Raw genomic sequence first — 18,697 nt, forward strand, 5'->3', positions numbered from 1 at the left:
AGGAAAGCATTCCTCCTCCTGTGTGTTGGTAGGTGTGATACTGCACAGCATCCAACAGGCCTGGTGACCTGCCGCAAGTAGGTCAGTCCAAGGTTGGTTTGGCTAGAGGTCATCACCCCAAGAACGAGTAGTTTGAGGTGGCATCCCACACAGGAACTTGACAAGAAACCAGTCTTCCTAATCTGCCAGATATTCCGCACCCTAACAACCAAAAACACATATTTTTTCCTACATATCATTTGGCACATCACGGCAAGTGACTACCCTACAAAGAAAGGACAACACCTTTGTGATGTAATAATGGAAAGAAGCCTGAAGATTATATACTAGACTATACAGTCATATTATACCCTTGATGCACCTACAGCAGAGTTAATGAATAAAGAAAAAATGTTTTGAATACCCAAAGTCAACTATGTAATATTGAAATCATAACAGAAGTTCTTTGGTTAAATTGTTACACAAGTGCTGTATTCGCCCTTCATCCCACATACTGCCAAGCCAAAATCAATCACCATATGGATTGCTGTTGGCCTGACTAGATCACTTTTCTTATGTTGTAAGAGACGCAAAGGGACTAAGATATTTTTTTTTAAACTACAAAAAATATTCCCCGGGCTATCACAAACAGCTATTGTCTCTGTGTGGGAATTGATTGATGTAAAGATGAACTGGTGTTGCTATCTTTTGATTTGCCATATATTTGCAGCATTTCATGTATCTTAAATGTTCTCTCTAATGCGTTGTGTCTTCTTATGGGTGTTGGGTTCTTGTATTGGAGAACAGCTGATAAAGAAAACAATGTAAGACTTCTGCTTTCATTTGTGTGGTGAGAGTCCAGAGTACGCTGCACGGGCCCAGTGAATCTGGAAACGCCTATGTTTGGCCAGGAAGCACCACCCCCACATCAGGCGCCAATCAGTGTGAAGCATAAATGTCCTGGTGCAGGCCTGGGAGCCTAAAAAAATCTTAAAACATGCCAGTACATTTAATTACCCACACTCCCAGCAGAGTAGTGTGGACCAAACTTTGCTGTGGACAGAACATTTCTTCCATGCATTTTTTTCCTTACCCAAGCCATCTGGACACTGCGCACATAGTATGGGGTCACTAGCATAAAAGGCACAGCCTCATCACTAAAGCAGGTTTTTTTTCAGTCCAGTAAACAGCTCAGAGCATCCAGTCAGTACCTCTATTTCTACTGAGCGCATTCCACCTGACAAACACCCAAATGAAGCACATTTGCTGCAAACCAATGCTCCTGGGCTTCATGCCATAGCCAGAAGCACCAGAACAATCCAGACATCTCAGCCTACCATGAGAACCATTCATGAAAACCTACTGATTCTGGCAAATACACTTCAAAAACAATTACATAAAATGTGCCTCCCAGCACTAACTTCTGCCGATGATGATTGTGGGTAGGAGGGCTCAGAGAGGAGGGTTCAAGAGGTGGTGAGCAGGAGGGGAAATTTTGAGGTTTGTAAGACTTCACTAATCCCCTTCCCCACCCCGACACACCTCTTGACAGTGTACATCCCCTAGCTTCCAGGGCCGATATAGCCCAGTTTCTGTAAATCTGCCACAAATTACACTGTGAAAAACACCTCAGATTTGAAGTTCGGAAGTCCATCAGAGAAAAGGTGGGCCCAAAGAATTGCATGGGAAAGACAGCAATAAACCTATATAGTGAGGGTCAGTGGCCACTGGGTCATGGGGAGCAGAATGAGCAAACCCTTAAGCCCTTAATGAAAATCACCACCATGACAATAAGTAGTCCAGAAGGCAGTGAGCCTTATGAGAAGAGGAGATATCAGGTCAACTTCTGATGAAAACAAGTACAAATGCAAGAACTGCTGTACAGAGCACCGGCACAAAAGGTTGTTCTTACGTCCTACCAAGAAACCACAGACAGCACAAAGCAACTCAGAGCAAAGCTTTGGCAGGAAGAGCAGTGGACAGAGAGGGCTATAAAGCAAGCCAGCTCCCAGAGCATGGAGATGTCATTTGAGTGCAGTGCCAGGGATCCTGCCTAACTCCGTTGCACCAAAATTCAACTGTCCAATTGCTCCTGCCCCATCACTCCCGGGCACCGCAGTCCACTGCTCTGTCATCAGAACCTCTTGTGTAGAACCTAAATTGGTCATTTCCAAAGCCAAGAGTGTCACAATGAATGACTTGTGCACGCAAAACTGTGAAACCCACAACCTAAAGCAGAACAAACATGAGTCATTGTGTTGAGGCATGACCCGAGAAATGCACTAGCTTTGAAGCCAGGTCATGTTAGAACAATATTCTCCTGATCACAGGAGACATATGGCACAAATCAATGAGAGCCTTTACCCATCACTAACATTGAGACAGGCTGAAGCTAAGGAGCTAGGCATAAAATGGGGTGAAGAAGAACAAGAGCTGGACTTGAGGCATGCATAGACCAAGGTACCACCAGTCAGCTTTTCCAGAAATCAGGCCCTATATGGCTGTGCAACTAGCTTGACTGATCTCAGGAAGACTGCTCCAGAACAAAAATGATAGTAAATTGTTAGACTCATGGTTATGTAACTGGGGCAAATTGGCAGCTAGAAGGAGGGGGATGATCATGAACGCAGGAAAGACTGTGGCTCCATAGAAGCCTTCTTATCTGTCACCCAGCTTGCATCTATAGGCAATGATGCTACTACGGCTGAATTTCTGAGCCGGAGTCCTAGGGGCTGTTCAGTCACATGGGAGCCATACTGACAAGGAACCACAATGATGATGGACACTTCTAACTGTAGAATTTTCACCTTGTAATATCACACAGGTCCCAGACTGAATCAAGAGATTTTTTTGTGCAGCACTGCTCACACGCACTGCTAAATTGCACAGTGCTACTCTGCACTGGCTCCATAAGACCCTGGAGGTGACGAAGAAGAGCTGCAGATAAGCACCACCACTGTGCATGGATGTCCTTTCCTTTCTTTATGTGCCTCTGACGTGGATCCAGAGCTGTGCTCCCAACTTTGTTGTTTTTCTGATGATTCCAAAACCTTTTTTTCTCACTGTAAGCTAATGTTAGGGAACAATCAGCCCACGGTAAATTGCAGGATTCAAGCTGTGCAGTGACTACAGAAAGCAACTGGTGGTCACTAACCCATTTGAGATGTGTTTTTGATGATTGAGCTTGGGAGACGACTCATCAAGGTCACTGGCCATGGAGTCTATCCCTCAGTTGATCCCCATGTGTCCTGAGTTTCCTAGGCTATTATTGACTACGTAGCTGATCAAGGCCTTCAAAGAGGTCTTGCTGCAAATTTTCTGTGTACTTTTGACTCCCTCTGGTGTGACTTCAGCCTCCTTGGAACCGCAGGGGCCTCCAGTCCGAGTTAGCCTGCGGTGTCCTCCCCTTCGCCATCTTTTAGTTCTGAACTATTAGCAGGCCTAAGTCAACTTGGGTACAGACCTCCACTCTGGCCACCAGAGCCACTCTGGTTTCTGCTGCCATTAAACTGGTACCAATGCCATTGGCGCTGATAGATTACCCAATGCAGACATCCGTCAGATCCTGAACAGATGTTGATTTGAGCTTGACAGATGTCCTGGTATGAGATTATATAAGCGTTTTCCTCCACACTGACTCTAACCCTATGCCTCTGCCACCCAGGATGGTGTTATTATAATGCAGAGGGAGATGGCTTGCACCCCTCCTCATTACACTGATGATGCCTTATACGTTGATTTACAGATCGCCAGTCGGCTTGATACTCCCCTTGAAAAAGGTCTTGACTCGCCACATGGGCCACCAACAGAAGAATGTGCCTTGCTTGCAGTAATGATTCGGAAGGCAGCTGAAGAACTGAAATTGAAGTTGCCCTTCATTGAGACGAAGACAAGTGTTTGGATAGAAATACTACAGCCAGGGCCCATCAACATCTGAGACAGATACTCTAGTGTCTACATAGTCAAAATCATATTTTTCACAATGAACATCAATGTGGAAAGCCTTATTGTAAAGGCCTCAACCGGTAAGGAGAATCCTAACTCATTTCCAAAGAAACATCTGCACCGAGAATCCAAAAGGGCTGATACCTTTGACAAACATGTTTTCTTCTGTTGGTTTTGCACTATGAATAGTAAACATGGACTGTCTGCTCAGTTGGTAAACTTATGCCCTTTGGGACTTGGCCAGTGACGACTTGCTGGCAGTCCGGGAGGTCTATACAATGTCTCTAGGTCAGACAGTACAAGATGGGCATGATGCAGCAAGGAGTTTATCCATGCCAGGCTGAATCCATGGATTGCCTTGCCAGAGCAGTCAGTACCAGTGTTGCCCTTCGCAGACATGCCTGGATGAGGTCGACTAGGTTTGCGGCTATGTACAGTCATTGCTAATAGACATGCCATTTTATGGGTCTTATCTCTCTGGAGAGAAGACGGACTCTGTTTTGTAACACTTTAAACACAGTAAAACTACAGCACGTTCTTTGGCTTGTTGACCCTTACTAAACAATTTCCACACTAGTTCTCTAAATTTAGGGCTATTCGAAGGGGCCCGCATATAGGTAGAAACAGCCTCCCCAGGCAGCAATGCAACAGAGATCTCAGTCCTTTTATGGCCACAGCAGTGGAACTGGGAGAAACATGCAGGCCAGCAGGTGCATCAGTCCTCTGACTATTCTTCCCCCACTACATCTGCCACCAGGCCACTTTGGTTTGGCCTTAGTGGTGAATGGCCATCCAGAGGGAGGCAGATATGGTACTTCCTCCCGAGTTGGTCATCCATCACATCTGACAGATGGGTCTTACAAATGGGACAAGCAGGCTGCTCCCTACCTTTTCTTTTTTCCCCACACTGTATCGAATCTCAGTAGAACATCTATTGATCCTGCTACATTAAGTATCTCTGCTTCTCATTAAGGGTACTATAGAGAGGGTACCATACTCTGAGGAAGGTGGTGGTTGTTATTCTCATTACTTCCCAGTTCTGAAAACAGTCATGAGCCTCAGGCCTATCTTTGCTTTCAACCCCTGAATGCTTTCTAAGGGAAGGATAAATTCAAAACTCTCACATTGTTTCAGATCCTATCCGTGTTGAACCCAGGATACTAGATGGTGTCCTTGGATTAGCAGGATGCATATTTTCTATACCCATTCTGCAGTCCCACAGGTGTTCCTTACGGTACAGAGTGGGCCAGGAGGATTTTCCTTTTCCTTTGCTCTGCTCCTCTGGCCTCAGGTTTTCAAAGACATGATGGCAGTGGCCACTGTCCATTTTCGGAGGTCGGGAGACCCTGTATTACTGTACCTCAACGAATGGCTTCTGAAGGCAGACTCAATACAGTCAGTCATGGACCATGTCCAGACATCAGAAGAACTTTTAACATTGTTGAGTTTCACCATCAACAAACTGAAGTCCCACCACAGAGACCTCTATTCATTGAGGCCACCCTGAACACAGTAGAGTTCAGGAACTTTCTCTCACAGCAACAATTATGGACAATTGGGCTATGATCTAGGTGTTTCAGATTTGCTCCTGGGTCCAGGTTATGATGGCTCTGAGACTTCTTGGTCCCTTAGCTTTGTGCAGCCTCCTCATCAATCACGCCAGGTGGCACGTACCAGCTCTGCCATAGAGATTTTACTTCAGAATGAGCAGGAGCTTCCTGAGATAGTTAGCTTCTTTGCCAGGTATTCCACTTACCCTCTGTGTAGATTCCTGTGAATGATGCAGGGCAACTGTTGTGATCCTTTTTCCATATTGGGCAGTCCATCACTCTACCAGTGTTCTTTGCTCCCCTTCACTCCACGAAAGAGGAGGCGAGGTTTCACTGATTGGACGCTAAAGGGCTTTAAAGCTTTACTTTGATCTAACATACATCATCTAGTGAACAATCAACTTTTTGTGTGGTTCTCTGGTTGAAGGACAGGGAAAGTTGTGAAGAGTACTTTGTGGAGGTCGATAGTCCTCTGCATTAAGATCTGTTACACATTGGCTAAGAAGCACCCCTAGAAAAGCCTGAGAACCCATTCCACCAGAGCAAAGGCTGCTACTAGTGTGTTGGTGCATCGGGTGATGCATATAGTCACAATGCACTAGTGACTTGACAGGAAGGTAGGGCTGTTTGCCAGCTCAGTTGTGCAAGACTTTTCGGCTTGAGTCCATTCCACACACCCTCCACCTTGGAAAGGTACTGCCATGGTGTTTAGTCTAGGGTGTGCTAATCGTGATGTATCGATTAGAAGAATGTGTTGCTTACCTTTGGTGATGCTTTTTCTGGTCCATATCCACAGATTTTTCACTGCCCTCCTGTTCTGTGGAGTGGCCTCTTTTTAACATCTAAAAAGGTCCCAAGTTATTGATCAGCACATTGTTACCAATAATTGGTCATGCTCTGTGTTTGAGGGAGGAGAAGGGGAAAAAATCTGACATTAGTCCGCAGGAGTGGCGCTTATATGTGGCATGGCCCTGTGACTTCTGGAACAGTATTACATTGGCATGGGGACGCACTGCTCCGCCTAGTGGTGTGAAGAAGCACTGCCCCGCCTAGTGGTGTGAAGAAGCACTGCCCCCCCAAAAAATCTCTATATCCAGTCTGGCATCTGAGGGATTATTAGAATCTCAATGTGATGTCTGCTAAGGGTCATCCAGGAGCTGAACAGCAACAGAAGGAAGTAGAGCTAGAAGCCATACTTAGCCCAAAAAGTCTTAATATACTTTATGAAGGTCATACAGTGGTACATATTTAGTGAGTATTGGTGATTGCATATCTGGAGTGCACACCCAGTCCTGGACAGATTAGTAGTCTGCTGAAAAGGAAACAAATTTATTGTGGAGTGACCTGTCACCGGTCTCATAATTTGAGGCACTGGAAATAAAAAAAAGCGAAGCAGACCAGTTCATGCAAATGTGAGGCAGTATGTTGCAGTTGACTTTCCTGGAGTAACTTTCATTCCCGCAGCCATGTTCTCTTATCCACCTTTATTTTAAACGCAAACTTTTTATAATGAATGAGCTTATTGTAGCCCCTTCCTTTTTGTACTACTCCAGTTAAACTCTGAACATGTATCATTGTTTTTTTATTTGTACCTGGTAGATTGTTCACTTTAACTTTGGTCTTCCTCTACACGTTTGTACTCTTCTCCTTTCAGCTATACAGTCCTATCCTTCCACCTCCTCCCTTCTTCTGATTCTAATGTTTAGTTTCCTTGTTAGGCTGTCTGTATTATTAATTTTCTGTTTTGGCCTTGTGTCCCGACTGATGTCAGTGCACTCCTATACACTGTCAAACACAAGATCCTGTTCTTATTCTGCTCAGATGCCAAGTACGTTGTGAAAACAGTTGTCAAACAATGCCCACGTTGTGCAGGGAGTCTTCTCCATTTGCGTAAGGGCATTTTTTTTGTTCCTTCCTGGTTTTCCATGCTTTGCATGGTGAAGAACAGTCTGGAAAAAGTAGCCTCTGCCAACATAAATTGAGTTATTCCCTCCCAAATTAGGCGAAGAAACAGAGAATAAAACAAACAAACAATCCTCCAATTTATGAAGCATTACCGTTTACTTTGCCAGTCTAAATGAGACCTCAAATGGTTAATTTGACCTTACAAGTAACATATAAAATGTCAACTCTTCTCCTCCTCCTTGTCGCAGTTTTTGTCCCCTGGAATCCCTTGACCATTGCTTTAGCAAGACAGAAGGTCTCAGCATGAATTTATCTTTTATTAACCCTCATGCTTCTCATGCACAGCTAGACTGCGTTATATTAACTCTTTCCTCTTTTTATTCTATGCAGTTCTGCATCTGGACCGATGGGTTGAACATTCTCTTGGGGCGAGAGATGTCTAGCGAGCGCATGAAAAGTGATCTTGACATCTTGCTTTCGACAGAGATCAAGTTGCGGCTGCTGGACCTGGAGAACATTCCAATCCCAGATGCACCACCACTCATTCCCAAGCCCCCAAGTAACTGCAACTTCTGCTACGACTTCAGCCAAATCGAGCAATAGCACCCTGACATGAAAGGTCACCAGGTGGGGATTCAGCCCTAAAAAGATGTTGGACTTTGGTTTCTTTTGGAAACAGTTGTTTGTCGGGCCTAAGGACAGAGTGTATTTAGACTACTAGTGATTACCCCCCATCAATATTGAAAATCACATTGATCAGAACAGTATCTATAAGTTCACATATACTATGTATAAAAACTATAATGACCTCCCACAATCGATCACCATCATTATTTATATTCCCTAGATACATATGATGGAAAGGTTACTACAGCAGGTATACATCATGGCTATCCTCCCAAGATTGTATCCTTACACTGGAAAAACTATTCACTTATAATAATAGTTATAGAGCATTCCTCATTAGAAATGGTAGAAGTAGTAATAGTTCTCAGCCATGTTTATCTCCATTGATGCGGATGCTTAAAATTGAAAAGTTAGCTACATGTAACATACCTCAAGTGAGGGTATCCTCCGCTGCTGCTTAAAATAAGGTCTCAGCATTAGGCTGAGTTCTTTGTAACCTTCATGCAGTAATTCCTCATTATTAAGGATGTGCGGAGGATCCCTATGCTTTAGAACCTCACTCCTTGCACTAGCTCTGGGTGCCAGAGCTTTTTTCCCTCTGTATCAGCACTTTGCTAATGGACCTCTGTTACTCTTGCACAGGACAGTGGAGCTCCCATTCTTCAGGTACTATGAATTCACATCACTGTGTGTGCTTTAGAGACCTCACACTCCAATCTCCACTCCACTTTAAGAGTATTGAAGCCTTCGTGCTCTGATTTAGGACATGCCATTGAAGGTTGTAGGGTTCCCACTTTTCAGTGATTGATGGAACTCCCCCTCACCTGGGCAAAGGTTCCACTCCCACATGACTGAAAAGGTGGTATAGCTTGCACATTCCTTCGTGGTAAGGGGCACCTCTTGTTCCATAAAAGCAGTCTCACATACCGGCCTTGACAATGGCAGTAACCCTCTAACCCTTTGTAGATCACTAACACTCGACCCATTCTTGCTTAGATGGGTCGACGTAGTACTCATTTCCATCCAGATGTTGGGTAATTAATTCCACAATTTCTATTAACGCACATTGTGTTGGAACTCTATCCAAGCTATTTTATTGTAAGCGCCCCTAAATTAAGGCAGTGCTGTTCTAGCTTAACAATTGGGGCAATGTATCATCTCTTTAATTTTAGACCCAGCATGCTGACATTTTTTAGACCATGTGACAGGCCATCATCTTAGCCCACTTTCTGATGAAGGCCTACTCCAGAATCAGTAGACTTTTAGAGGTTCAGGTACTGTAGCCTGGACATTCCATTTCAGGAACTAGCGCCCAGAAAATCTAGTATAGAAAATTGAACCCTCAAATCCGGTAAGGCTGAACAGCTACTATATTCCCACAGTTATGTTCTGACATCACAACCTTGATACCATAATTTTTTCTCACTCTTGTCTTGCTGGTGTTATTTCCATTCCCCCCACTACAGTAGCATTCCACACTCCCATCACTGACTGTGGCATTTCAGCAGGGGAGCCAAAGCAGTGATTGCTTGAATTAAGCACAACCAGTAGAACTGAAAAACTCTAGTGTGGTGGCAAATCTCCCACAAGCAAGCAATAGAATTCCAACTCAAGCAGAGGATGATGGAGTTGCTTTGTCACCCAGTCATCAAGTGGAGCCTGTGTCATTTCACACTTCTACTCCAGGTGCTGAGAGCAAGCTGCTAAAGTTTAGCAACTTTAGACCGAGTTGGACGAAATCTAAAGCTGGAAGAAAGTGTTTGAGAAGAAAGCCAGGCTATAATTCATTTTCTGGATTTACGATATTCTAAACCCTGTAAAAGTGGAGAGATGACAGTAACTGTGCTCAATACCAGTAAACCATTTGCCTCACCCACTTCATAAACTGAGGAGTTTCCAGGCTTTGTGTATTTTTTTACTTAACCTAGGGTGCAGGGATGGTCATTGGCTGTTTCATGAGTCGTGTCCTTATGAAAGGTACACCTTGTGGACATGCTTTGGTGTTGGTGGCTGAGGGAAGGTCAGCAGGGTGGTAGCGTGATTCCATCTGTGTAAACCTGGGAGGGAACAGACCACTGCATTCTGAACCCACCTCAGGCGAGTTATGAGAATATTAGGATGACACGAACAAAGACTGTTCAGTAATAAATTACAGTCCTTTACAGTGGATAAATAATCCTTTCTCTTAATCCAGATGCCAAATGAATGATTCCCCATGTCAGCCCCGATAAGAGATGATGGTAGTCCAGTCTGAGCACCGAAACTTCAGAGCTTCAATTTCAGCTAGGCATTGAATGAAGAGCCGCCTTGTGAGCCAACACATTGAACGATGAGTTCCTTATACTGGATGACAGAGCCCTTATTTTATTCTCAAACAGACTTTGATAATATTTTGATTTCCGACCAGGCAAGGCTATAATAAGGTGAAGCAGCAACCGCTGCTGTCTCTAAAACGTAGCAATAAGAGAAACGTTGTTCCACTCACCTACAAAACATTTACCTTAACATTACCTATGCAGTGTTTATTGTTTGTGTTTAGTTTCTCAGGGATACTTACTTCAGATTTCTAATCTTTTGAATTTCCCCAGGTGTCGTACTGGATCCAGAAAGTTTTTCCAGTAATTGCTCCTAAGCACTGATCAGCTGCGACATCAGACTTCAAGATGGCCTCATGTCACCTCTGAACGTGATGGCACCGATCCGTATGTAGGCATCACCTCTGCACAATGTAACCAGTTCCTTTCTTTCCTCACTCTTTAATGTGGACCCAAAGCCCTACTCCCAAGCTTTTGTCTGTTTCACCAAATCCAAAATCGTGTTTCCAGACCGTGTGCTAAGGCAATATATGCTCTGAAGTCCACAGGCTTCACATCATGCTGTGTCTGCAGGCACACCGGCTCCCTGTGGTGTCCAGGCTCTAAGCATGACTAAGTACTGCGATAAATTCTCCCTCGTGTACCCGAAGGCTATCATGCACTGGGAGGAAAAACTGCATGTTACTGAGCACATGAAGCACAGCAGATCATGCTCCAAACAATTGACTTGTTACTGCTCCAAGTCACGGGCCTCTAGATCCCTGTCTTTCACTGGTTCACTATCCTTGAGTAAGTCGAAGATGAAGTTGAGAGACTACTTTTGCCATAAATACAAGACATAAAAAGGACTTGTCTCTGTCCTGTTACCTCTGCACTGTGGAGATGTTGCACAGTTGGCAGTTGAAGGCCTCTACTCTGCCTTCTGCATCCAGCCCAGTGCCTACTCCTAGGCTGGCCCAGGAGCACCCTATTGCCCCAGGCCTTCAGGTAGGCCATGCTGCTACCTTTATGGATGATGCTGGCTCCCCCTGGAGCCCCGTCAGGCCCCATGGAACTGCAGGGGCCTCCAGACTTCTATTAGATGAGTCAGCCCTAATGCAGGCTTGCTGAATTTGGGCCTCTGCCCCCGAGCCTCCCCCACCACACACCACACCAGTGCCAGCCCGTGCCTTCGCCCATGTGCCAAAGTCCTCATCAGTCCCTCCCATTCCAGTGCCAGCGTCGACTCAAGTGATGCCTACTCTGGATCCAGCTTCAAAGTTGAATTGTATCCAAACAAGAGAAGACATCAACCCGTAGGAGGCCTGTGTCCCGCAACGAGATACCCAGGGTGCAGCCCTGTCATTGGCTGGATGATCCTCAGCCTCTTCTTCGACACCAGTATTGCCATTAGCTGGAAGCCTTGTTGATATCAGGTTCGGTCTTTGTTCAGGGCTTTGAAAATGTCCTATATGACGAGGTTGGGAAAAAGGAGGAAGGTTATTTACTCCTCCCTCACTGCAATGATGCCGGCCTACATTTAGATTTACAGAATTCCAGTGGTCTGGATACTTCCTCTAAGACAGAGGTGGACTCCCAAGTGCCCCCTGCCCTCTGCCCTCCACCGAAGAGAGTGCCTTTTTTGCAGAAGTATTTAGTGGAGCAGCAGAAGTGATATATTTTCCTCTACCTTTAACAGATACCAAGACCAATCGAATGGTAGAAATCTTGCAGTCTGCTTCTTCAGAGGTCTTGCTGACTTTTAACACAGCTTTGAGAGAGAGAGAGAGAGAGAAAGACAGTGATGACAACCTGGTCTAAGCCATGCTTGGCTTATACAGTAGGTCAGCCTGCTGCTAAGCATCATAGACCTGCGTCTCGAGACCTGGCTTTTCTGACCCAGCAGCCAAACCCTGAGAGCTTGGTAGTTCGGGATTCCACTAGCAAAGTTAACCGTAACGCATCACCAGATAGGGAAATGAAGTGCTTAGACGCTCATAAAAAAAATAAAATAAAAAGATCTTCTCAAGGCAGTGCCTCAGCAACTGGCTGTTAAAGGCAGGCTTGCTGCAGTCACTCGTCAACCACCTAGGGACATGGATTTTCCATCAACAAGCTCAAATCACACCTGCAGCCTACATGAAGTAATCGTTTATAGGGGCTATCCTGGACATGGTGGTGTTCAAGGTCTTTTCAACCCCCACAACAAGTCATTTTAATGTTTCATGCATGCATCCTTCCGCTTCCTAGTGTCATTTGGCACACATGGTTTCTGCAGTGGAATCTCTGCCTGCATTGAGGACAGCACTGGAGTTGCCTTTTGGACAACATCTGTATCTTGGAAGAGGCAGCCCAAGACCTTTGTGGGGTTGTCGAACACCAACCTGACCTGTGCTCACAGTAGTGACAGATGCATTATCTCTGGGCTGGGACAGTCGTCTGGGGCAGGTGGCAAACAGTGGCTTGTGGTCCCTTGTGGAACACAGACACCACATTAATCTTCTGGAGCTTCATGCTATTCGGTTGGCTCTGAAGGCATTCCTGCTTCCATCAAGGAGAATTCGGTACAGGTTTTGAGGGCAACACACTTGCTATGTGGTACTGCAACAAGCAGGGCGAAGTGGGGTTGCAGGTCCTGTGGAAGAAAGCGCAGCAACCATGGCTGAGTTGCAGCGTGCAAGGGTTCTCGCTAATGGCCAATCATTGGCAGGCTCGCCAAATGTTAAGGCAGACTTGCCCAGCAGACGTCATCTCTTGGACTATGAATACCTAATGCCTCAAAAGATGGTTCAAGGCACCATTGTGTGCTTTGGGCAGATCTTTTCACCACCATAGAGAATGTTCAGTGTTGTGATTACTAAGTGCTGGGCTTTCTGCCTCTAGGTTCTCTGTAAGACTGAGCCTGATTTAGTGTGTAGTGGAAAGGGTACTCTGTTGCATAGATGACAGAGTACCCTTGTCACCATACTGAAGATCCGTCCACTTCATTTAAAGTCAGGCGGACCTTCAGTATGTCAGGATCAAAGACTACTTTTTTTCTGCGTGGGTGAACATATTAATTTTTTTTTTACTTTGACCTACCGCCATCTGAAATGTGGCAGAAAGTGAAAGTAGAAACATTTCAATGACCCCCACGCCGTGAGAGAAAACACTTATGGCGAGAGAGTCACTGCTTTTTTTATACTCAAAAAGAAAATCCCACTGTGGGATATTCTTTTTGAAAATATAATAATAAATAGAAAGTGTGTTGTATATCTCCGTCATGTCAACAGAGCTATATGGCGCACTTTCAGTGCATAGCCAGGAACTGCCATGACGTTGGTTCCTGCCAATGCAAGAGATGTCCGCTGGGGACGCGATCATCTCAAAGTGTGGAGGGCGGAGTAACTGCACTTTAAACCAGGCCCCACTTCTGCCTGCAGTGTAACTCTGGTCTCTTATATACCTATTTTATCTGCTCAGGATTCTTTATTTTTATTTTTAATAGTCAGTCATGATCACAGAAATAGCAATACAGCATTATTGCAAAGACACTGCAAAGACAACATATAAACATTTTAAAAAAAGGACTGAAAAAGAGAAAATCAACAGACAATGAGGATGGAAACAGAATAGTTATTAAGTAAGAAGATTCCATCCAGATTGTGGCTAGCCCAGATTCTTTGAAAACATTTGACAGTATTGGGGCATCTAGCTCTTGCAAGAGCCAGTTCAAATTAATATATTTTGACAAATAAGTGCCCACCACTGTGATACCTTTGAAGGAAAGGAACGTATCCACAATCCAGCAATTCATAACCAAGCAGTAGTAAGTATAATCAACATCAGTGAAGTGTGACTGGGGTTGCCCTTCATCTTGTACCCCAGCATAATCTCCCCCAATAGAAAACTGAATATCAAATCCCAAACAGGTTATTGATAACTGAACCACGCCCTGACCAGAATTCCTGAAGCACAGGACAACTGACAAATATATGTACGATATCAGCTGCGGGAGATCCACACGTTGGGCAACAAGTGTTTTTGGAGCCATGGTTCGTTGTCCATTTAGAAATCTTTTCAGGTGTATAAAGAAGCATGCAAATAGTCCCAAACTGCTGTATCTTTAAACTAACAGAATGGACAGAGCGGTCAATAATCTCTAAAATGCTCTCAATCTCATCTGGGAAAATATCCGAGTTGAGCACCCTGCTCCATTCAGAGGCCAGCAATAAGTTTAGTATCTGATATAATGCACTAATCAACACCTTTTCTGGTGCCCTGTATGGGTAATACAAGATCCGATCCTTACAACCACACAGAAAATAAATTCCCACAGCTGTTAAGTATTTGAAACAAGATTGATGGGGAAGATCAAAGGATGACTGAAGATAAGCAAATGAACAGAACCCATTACTATCCATACAACTGCCCAGCAGTTTTCCCCAATAACATTGCCCACTGACCCATGAAAAACAGAAAGAAACGTTGGGTTCCCCCAAAGTAGGTAAGGATTCATTGGAGCAAATGAGCCTCCAAATACAAATAATGTCACTTATGATTTTACATCTAACCTGTTTGTAATAATTGGGATCAGAAAGTCTATTGAAAACGAACTGAGCCTCTGACCCAGAGCATGCTGAAATAGACATATTTGGGTTACGCTCCATAAGCAAAATTCGAATGGGGCCTGCAAAAGCTGTCCAAAAGTAAAGCTTAAATCAGGAAGCTGGCTGCCCCCCCCCCCCCACCTTTGTTTGGAGGGGGGGGGTTCAAACAACGAATAGCGTGCCTTGCCGTTCTTCAGCCCCATATAAAGCTACCAATAGCACCCTCCATGCTCTTAAAAATGAGTCTGGGACCCACAGTGGTATTGCTCAAAACAGATATAGAAATTTAGGTAAAACATTCATTTTTATGATGTTACAATGGCCTAATATACTGATTAGTAGTCGATTCCACAAGCACAGCTTAACAATGACAGATTGCAGGAGAGGTTCATAGTTAAGTTTAAAAATAACATCAAATCAACTGCCCAGCCCGACTCTTAAATAAGTAGCCATTGGTACTGTCCCAGGATCGGATTCATTAGCTGAAAACTATGCAATACATGTGTTTTAGTTAGTCAATTTATACCCGGAGAAGGTTCTAAGCCTAAAGGCCTTATTTGATACTAAGTCAATAGTTGCAAGTAGGTTGGGCATGAAAATGGCCACATCGTCAGCTGGGGTGTGATTTCGATCTCAGTGCCATTACCAATCACTGGCTGCATCCCTTGGTTACAGGAGAGGACCTTCAAAAGGGGCAGAGTTCTAAAGAAGGTCAGGTGACTCTGAGCCAAACTCATCCTGGTGGCTTGAATTGGGCCAAGAGGTTGTAATACTCCGACCTGCTGAGCCTGAGCATTAATCCTACCTCTTCGGGAGGATCATCTGGGCCAGCAATAGGGCAGGGCTCCACGGTTTTGCACAATAAACTCCATACCCTATACCTGCATGTGTGGGGTTTGAATCTCCAAAATCTACAACTACATTTGTGGAGATTGGAGATTGAGTGGAGCCAAGTGAGTGTGATTTATCTGCCTGCTGAGGTAGTGGATGTTATTCTTCGGCTGCACACCTGTCTACCAAATCCATTTATTGTGTTCCATGGGTGAAGTTTAAGGCCTGGTGAGAAGTCAGGTTTACGCTCTTCAGTCCAAGCTGTTGGATGTTCTTATCTTTGTTTTGTTACAGGTCTGGCAAGGCTTTGCTGTGAGTACTGTTAAAGATTGTGTGTCGTCCTTGCAGCCTTTCTAATTTTGTATGACCAACATTTGTTATTCAAGTACCCTGTTGTAATGCACTTTTTAAAAAGATTATAGGTTCCCTCCTGCCTCCTTTCGGTACAATTACTTCTGTGTCAGCAACAAGTGTTGTCATTACCCCCTCTGGGAGTTACTGCTTTGGTACGTATAGAAAAGATGAGGCATCTGTGGGCAGATGTATTCATCAGAATAACAATTTACTTACCTTCGGTAATGCTCTTTCTGGTAGATAACTCAAATCACAGATTCCTGATCGACGTCCCTCCTCACCACTCTGTGGACTGGGCTTTCAGGGTTCTAAAAAAGTCCCAAATTAGATTTTGCACATTGACACACTTATAATCTGCCATGTTCGATCAGTGCCTGAGGGTCTGGAAGAGTTTCAAAGGCAAACTGATGTCAGTGCGCTGGGGTGGTGCCAATATATCGCTCTGTTTTGTCACTTGCAGAAATGGGATGTAGCTGCTGCGGAGTTTGATGATGCCAAAAAAAGTTTTAGATCCAGTGTGGCACCTCGAGAAATTCAAAAAGGTGATCATTCTGCAGTTAGATCTTCTACCAGAAAGATTGTTGTTGAAAGCAACTTACTTGTTATTTTTCACAAATATTTTCATCCCTGCTGCCCCACATAGGACATGTTCACTTGTTCTGTCTCTCTCTGGTAACTTGATATAACACTGCCTCACATTTTCTTCAGCACTGCATGCATATGACATTTAACCTCACAATCAGATTCCTCACTTACAGCATTTTAACGCAGCTACAGAATGACAGACATTGATGGTATATAAACTGAAGGTACTACTGTGTTGACGTGTCTAACACAGGGCTGGAGAGGTGATGCATAGAACTACTGTATAGAAACTCATTCATGGATGTGATGATCATGGATTGTGCATGTATTAATTGATGCTTCGATCTGATATGACTGTTTGAAATAAATAAACTATTTTAAGTAGCTATGCAGTGTGCCATGTTACCATTTTTCTTCCTTTTAGCCCACAGGCCTTGTCAGCGATCCTGCCTTCCTAGGCTCTGCTATGAATCAGCCTACTTCACCTTACTAGTTCCTTTTCTTCATGGAAATTCACCACTCCGATGCTAAGCCTGCACTTCCTTTCTCCTAAGGCAATGCCTCTCGCCTTTGTACAATGCCTCCTCGATAGCCACCCTTGCAACAATATCCCCCCGTTGTATTACCTTTCTCCAGGGACAGTCTCTCTCATTGCCTACCCAAGTGCCTGATCTTACGTTGCTGTACAAAACCTAGAACCTTATGGCCTGGTGTTCACCCCTAAGGGATCTGACAGAAGATCAGTTTGTTTAAATTGGGGCATGGCTAGACATTTGATGAATACACTTTAATGTCCCACCCATCGGGGAACTTGCACTCATCTCCGGTATCACAAATTGTGTTTTTTCTCTTGTATGAGCCACCACATTTGCACATGCTCGAACACGGTGTGCCATTCATCATAGAGATGCCTTCTTCCTAACCCTAATGCTCTTTAAAGAAACAATCTTATACATTAAAACTATTGTTAACGCCATCCAACACAAACCTTTACACTCAAAAAAGCAGAATTAGAGTCCTTAAAATTGTACTATTGAGTATTCTGCCCCACTGATAGCTTGCAGTTTAGCTCAAATACCGCAGGCTGTGGACGTGTACTGACTCCATGAACATTCTGGCAAACACCCTTTTTTGTAAACGAATGACAGTTAGGAATGATGCCAACTATGTCCTGGAATACCTTTCCCTCCATGTCATGGCCTGAAGGCTCGTTTGGAGCGGATGTTGGCGATAGAGCCATGCTGATACTTGTGTGAAGGTCATCTTGCTTTGACATGACTGACCATCAAGTCCTTCTGCCTGGGTTAGTGGGTGCAGCAATCGTGACTATACAAAGCTGTGTGGTGGACCTCTGATTGATATTGCCTGCTGAGTGTTAGAACATTCTGTATAAGCACTTGATCATTGGCACTGCGCACAACCATCCTGTGCAGGTGATGCACATATTTACCCCTGTGCCACTAACCGATGTCATCAATATAGAGAACTATGCTGATATTTGGTCAGAGTCAAAACAGACACAGGTTATAGCTTTTTCCAGTGACCTGGAACCAAAATAAATCGTATTTGTATGTCTAAAAACAAGATGAAAACATATAATAATTACTTAAGAATATAGCAGGGGAACATAGTGCAAATCTCCACTCGTTTTCGTAGTGTAGAAGCTTGTGCTTTAAGTACCATGATGCTGCAGTGATCGCATGTGTTGACGGGGTAGTACTAGTTCTTTACCTGAAAACTGATTCCAGACGCACCAATTTGTGGTGAATACTTGCAGGGCTTCCTTCAGCCCGAAGATAAGTAGAATATATAGCGCTGGTTCTAAAACATATCTCCATGTATGGCATCCCAGAGCCTTTTAATAAATAAATGTTCTAGTAAAAACAAATTACAAATGTATACCTCAAGGTAATTATTAGCTAGTTTTAATTATTTTAATGAGATTGTAGGGAAATTCCTCTTTAGTATGCTAACGCCCAAAATGTTGGACTGATGACGCTGGTTTTTTGACTCCGAGTGCACTGGGGCCTGCTAACTA

The 18,697-nt window shown here is 44.2% G+C and overlaps 1 protein-coding gene across 2 annotated transcripts in view; it reads left to right on the plus strand.

Annotated features, from left to right (window-relative positions):
* The window catches only part of ELMO3 (engulfment and cell motility 3), a 284,505-nt gene extending 267,360 nt beyond the window's left edge, over positions 1-17,145 (plus strand). The window contains exons 21-22 of one of the 2 annotated variants that reach the window (XM_069217282.1): positions 7,770-8,006; positions 17,084-17,145. In XM_069217282.1, coding sequence (XP_069073383.1) covers positions 7,770-7,982 — 213 coding nt within the window. In that variant the 3' untranslated portion in view covers positions 7,983-8,006; positions 17,084-17,145. Of the gene's footprint in view, positions 1-7,769; positions 17,048-17,083 lie in introns of those variants that run through there. The other variant, XM_069217281.1, reaches the window with a different exon arrangement.
* The last annotated feature ends 1,552 nt before the right edge of the window (positions 17,146-18,697 follow it).

The sequence above is a fragment of the Pleurodeles waltl genome, chromosome 12 (genome assembly GCF_031143425.1).
Source record: "Pleurodeles waltl isolate 20211129_DDA chromosome 12, aPleWal1.hap1.20221129, whole genome shotgun sequence".
NCBI lineage: Eukaryota > Metazoa > Chordata > Amphibia > Caudata > Salamandridae > Pleurodeles > Pleurodeles waltl.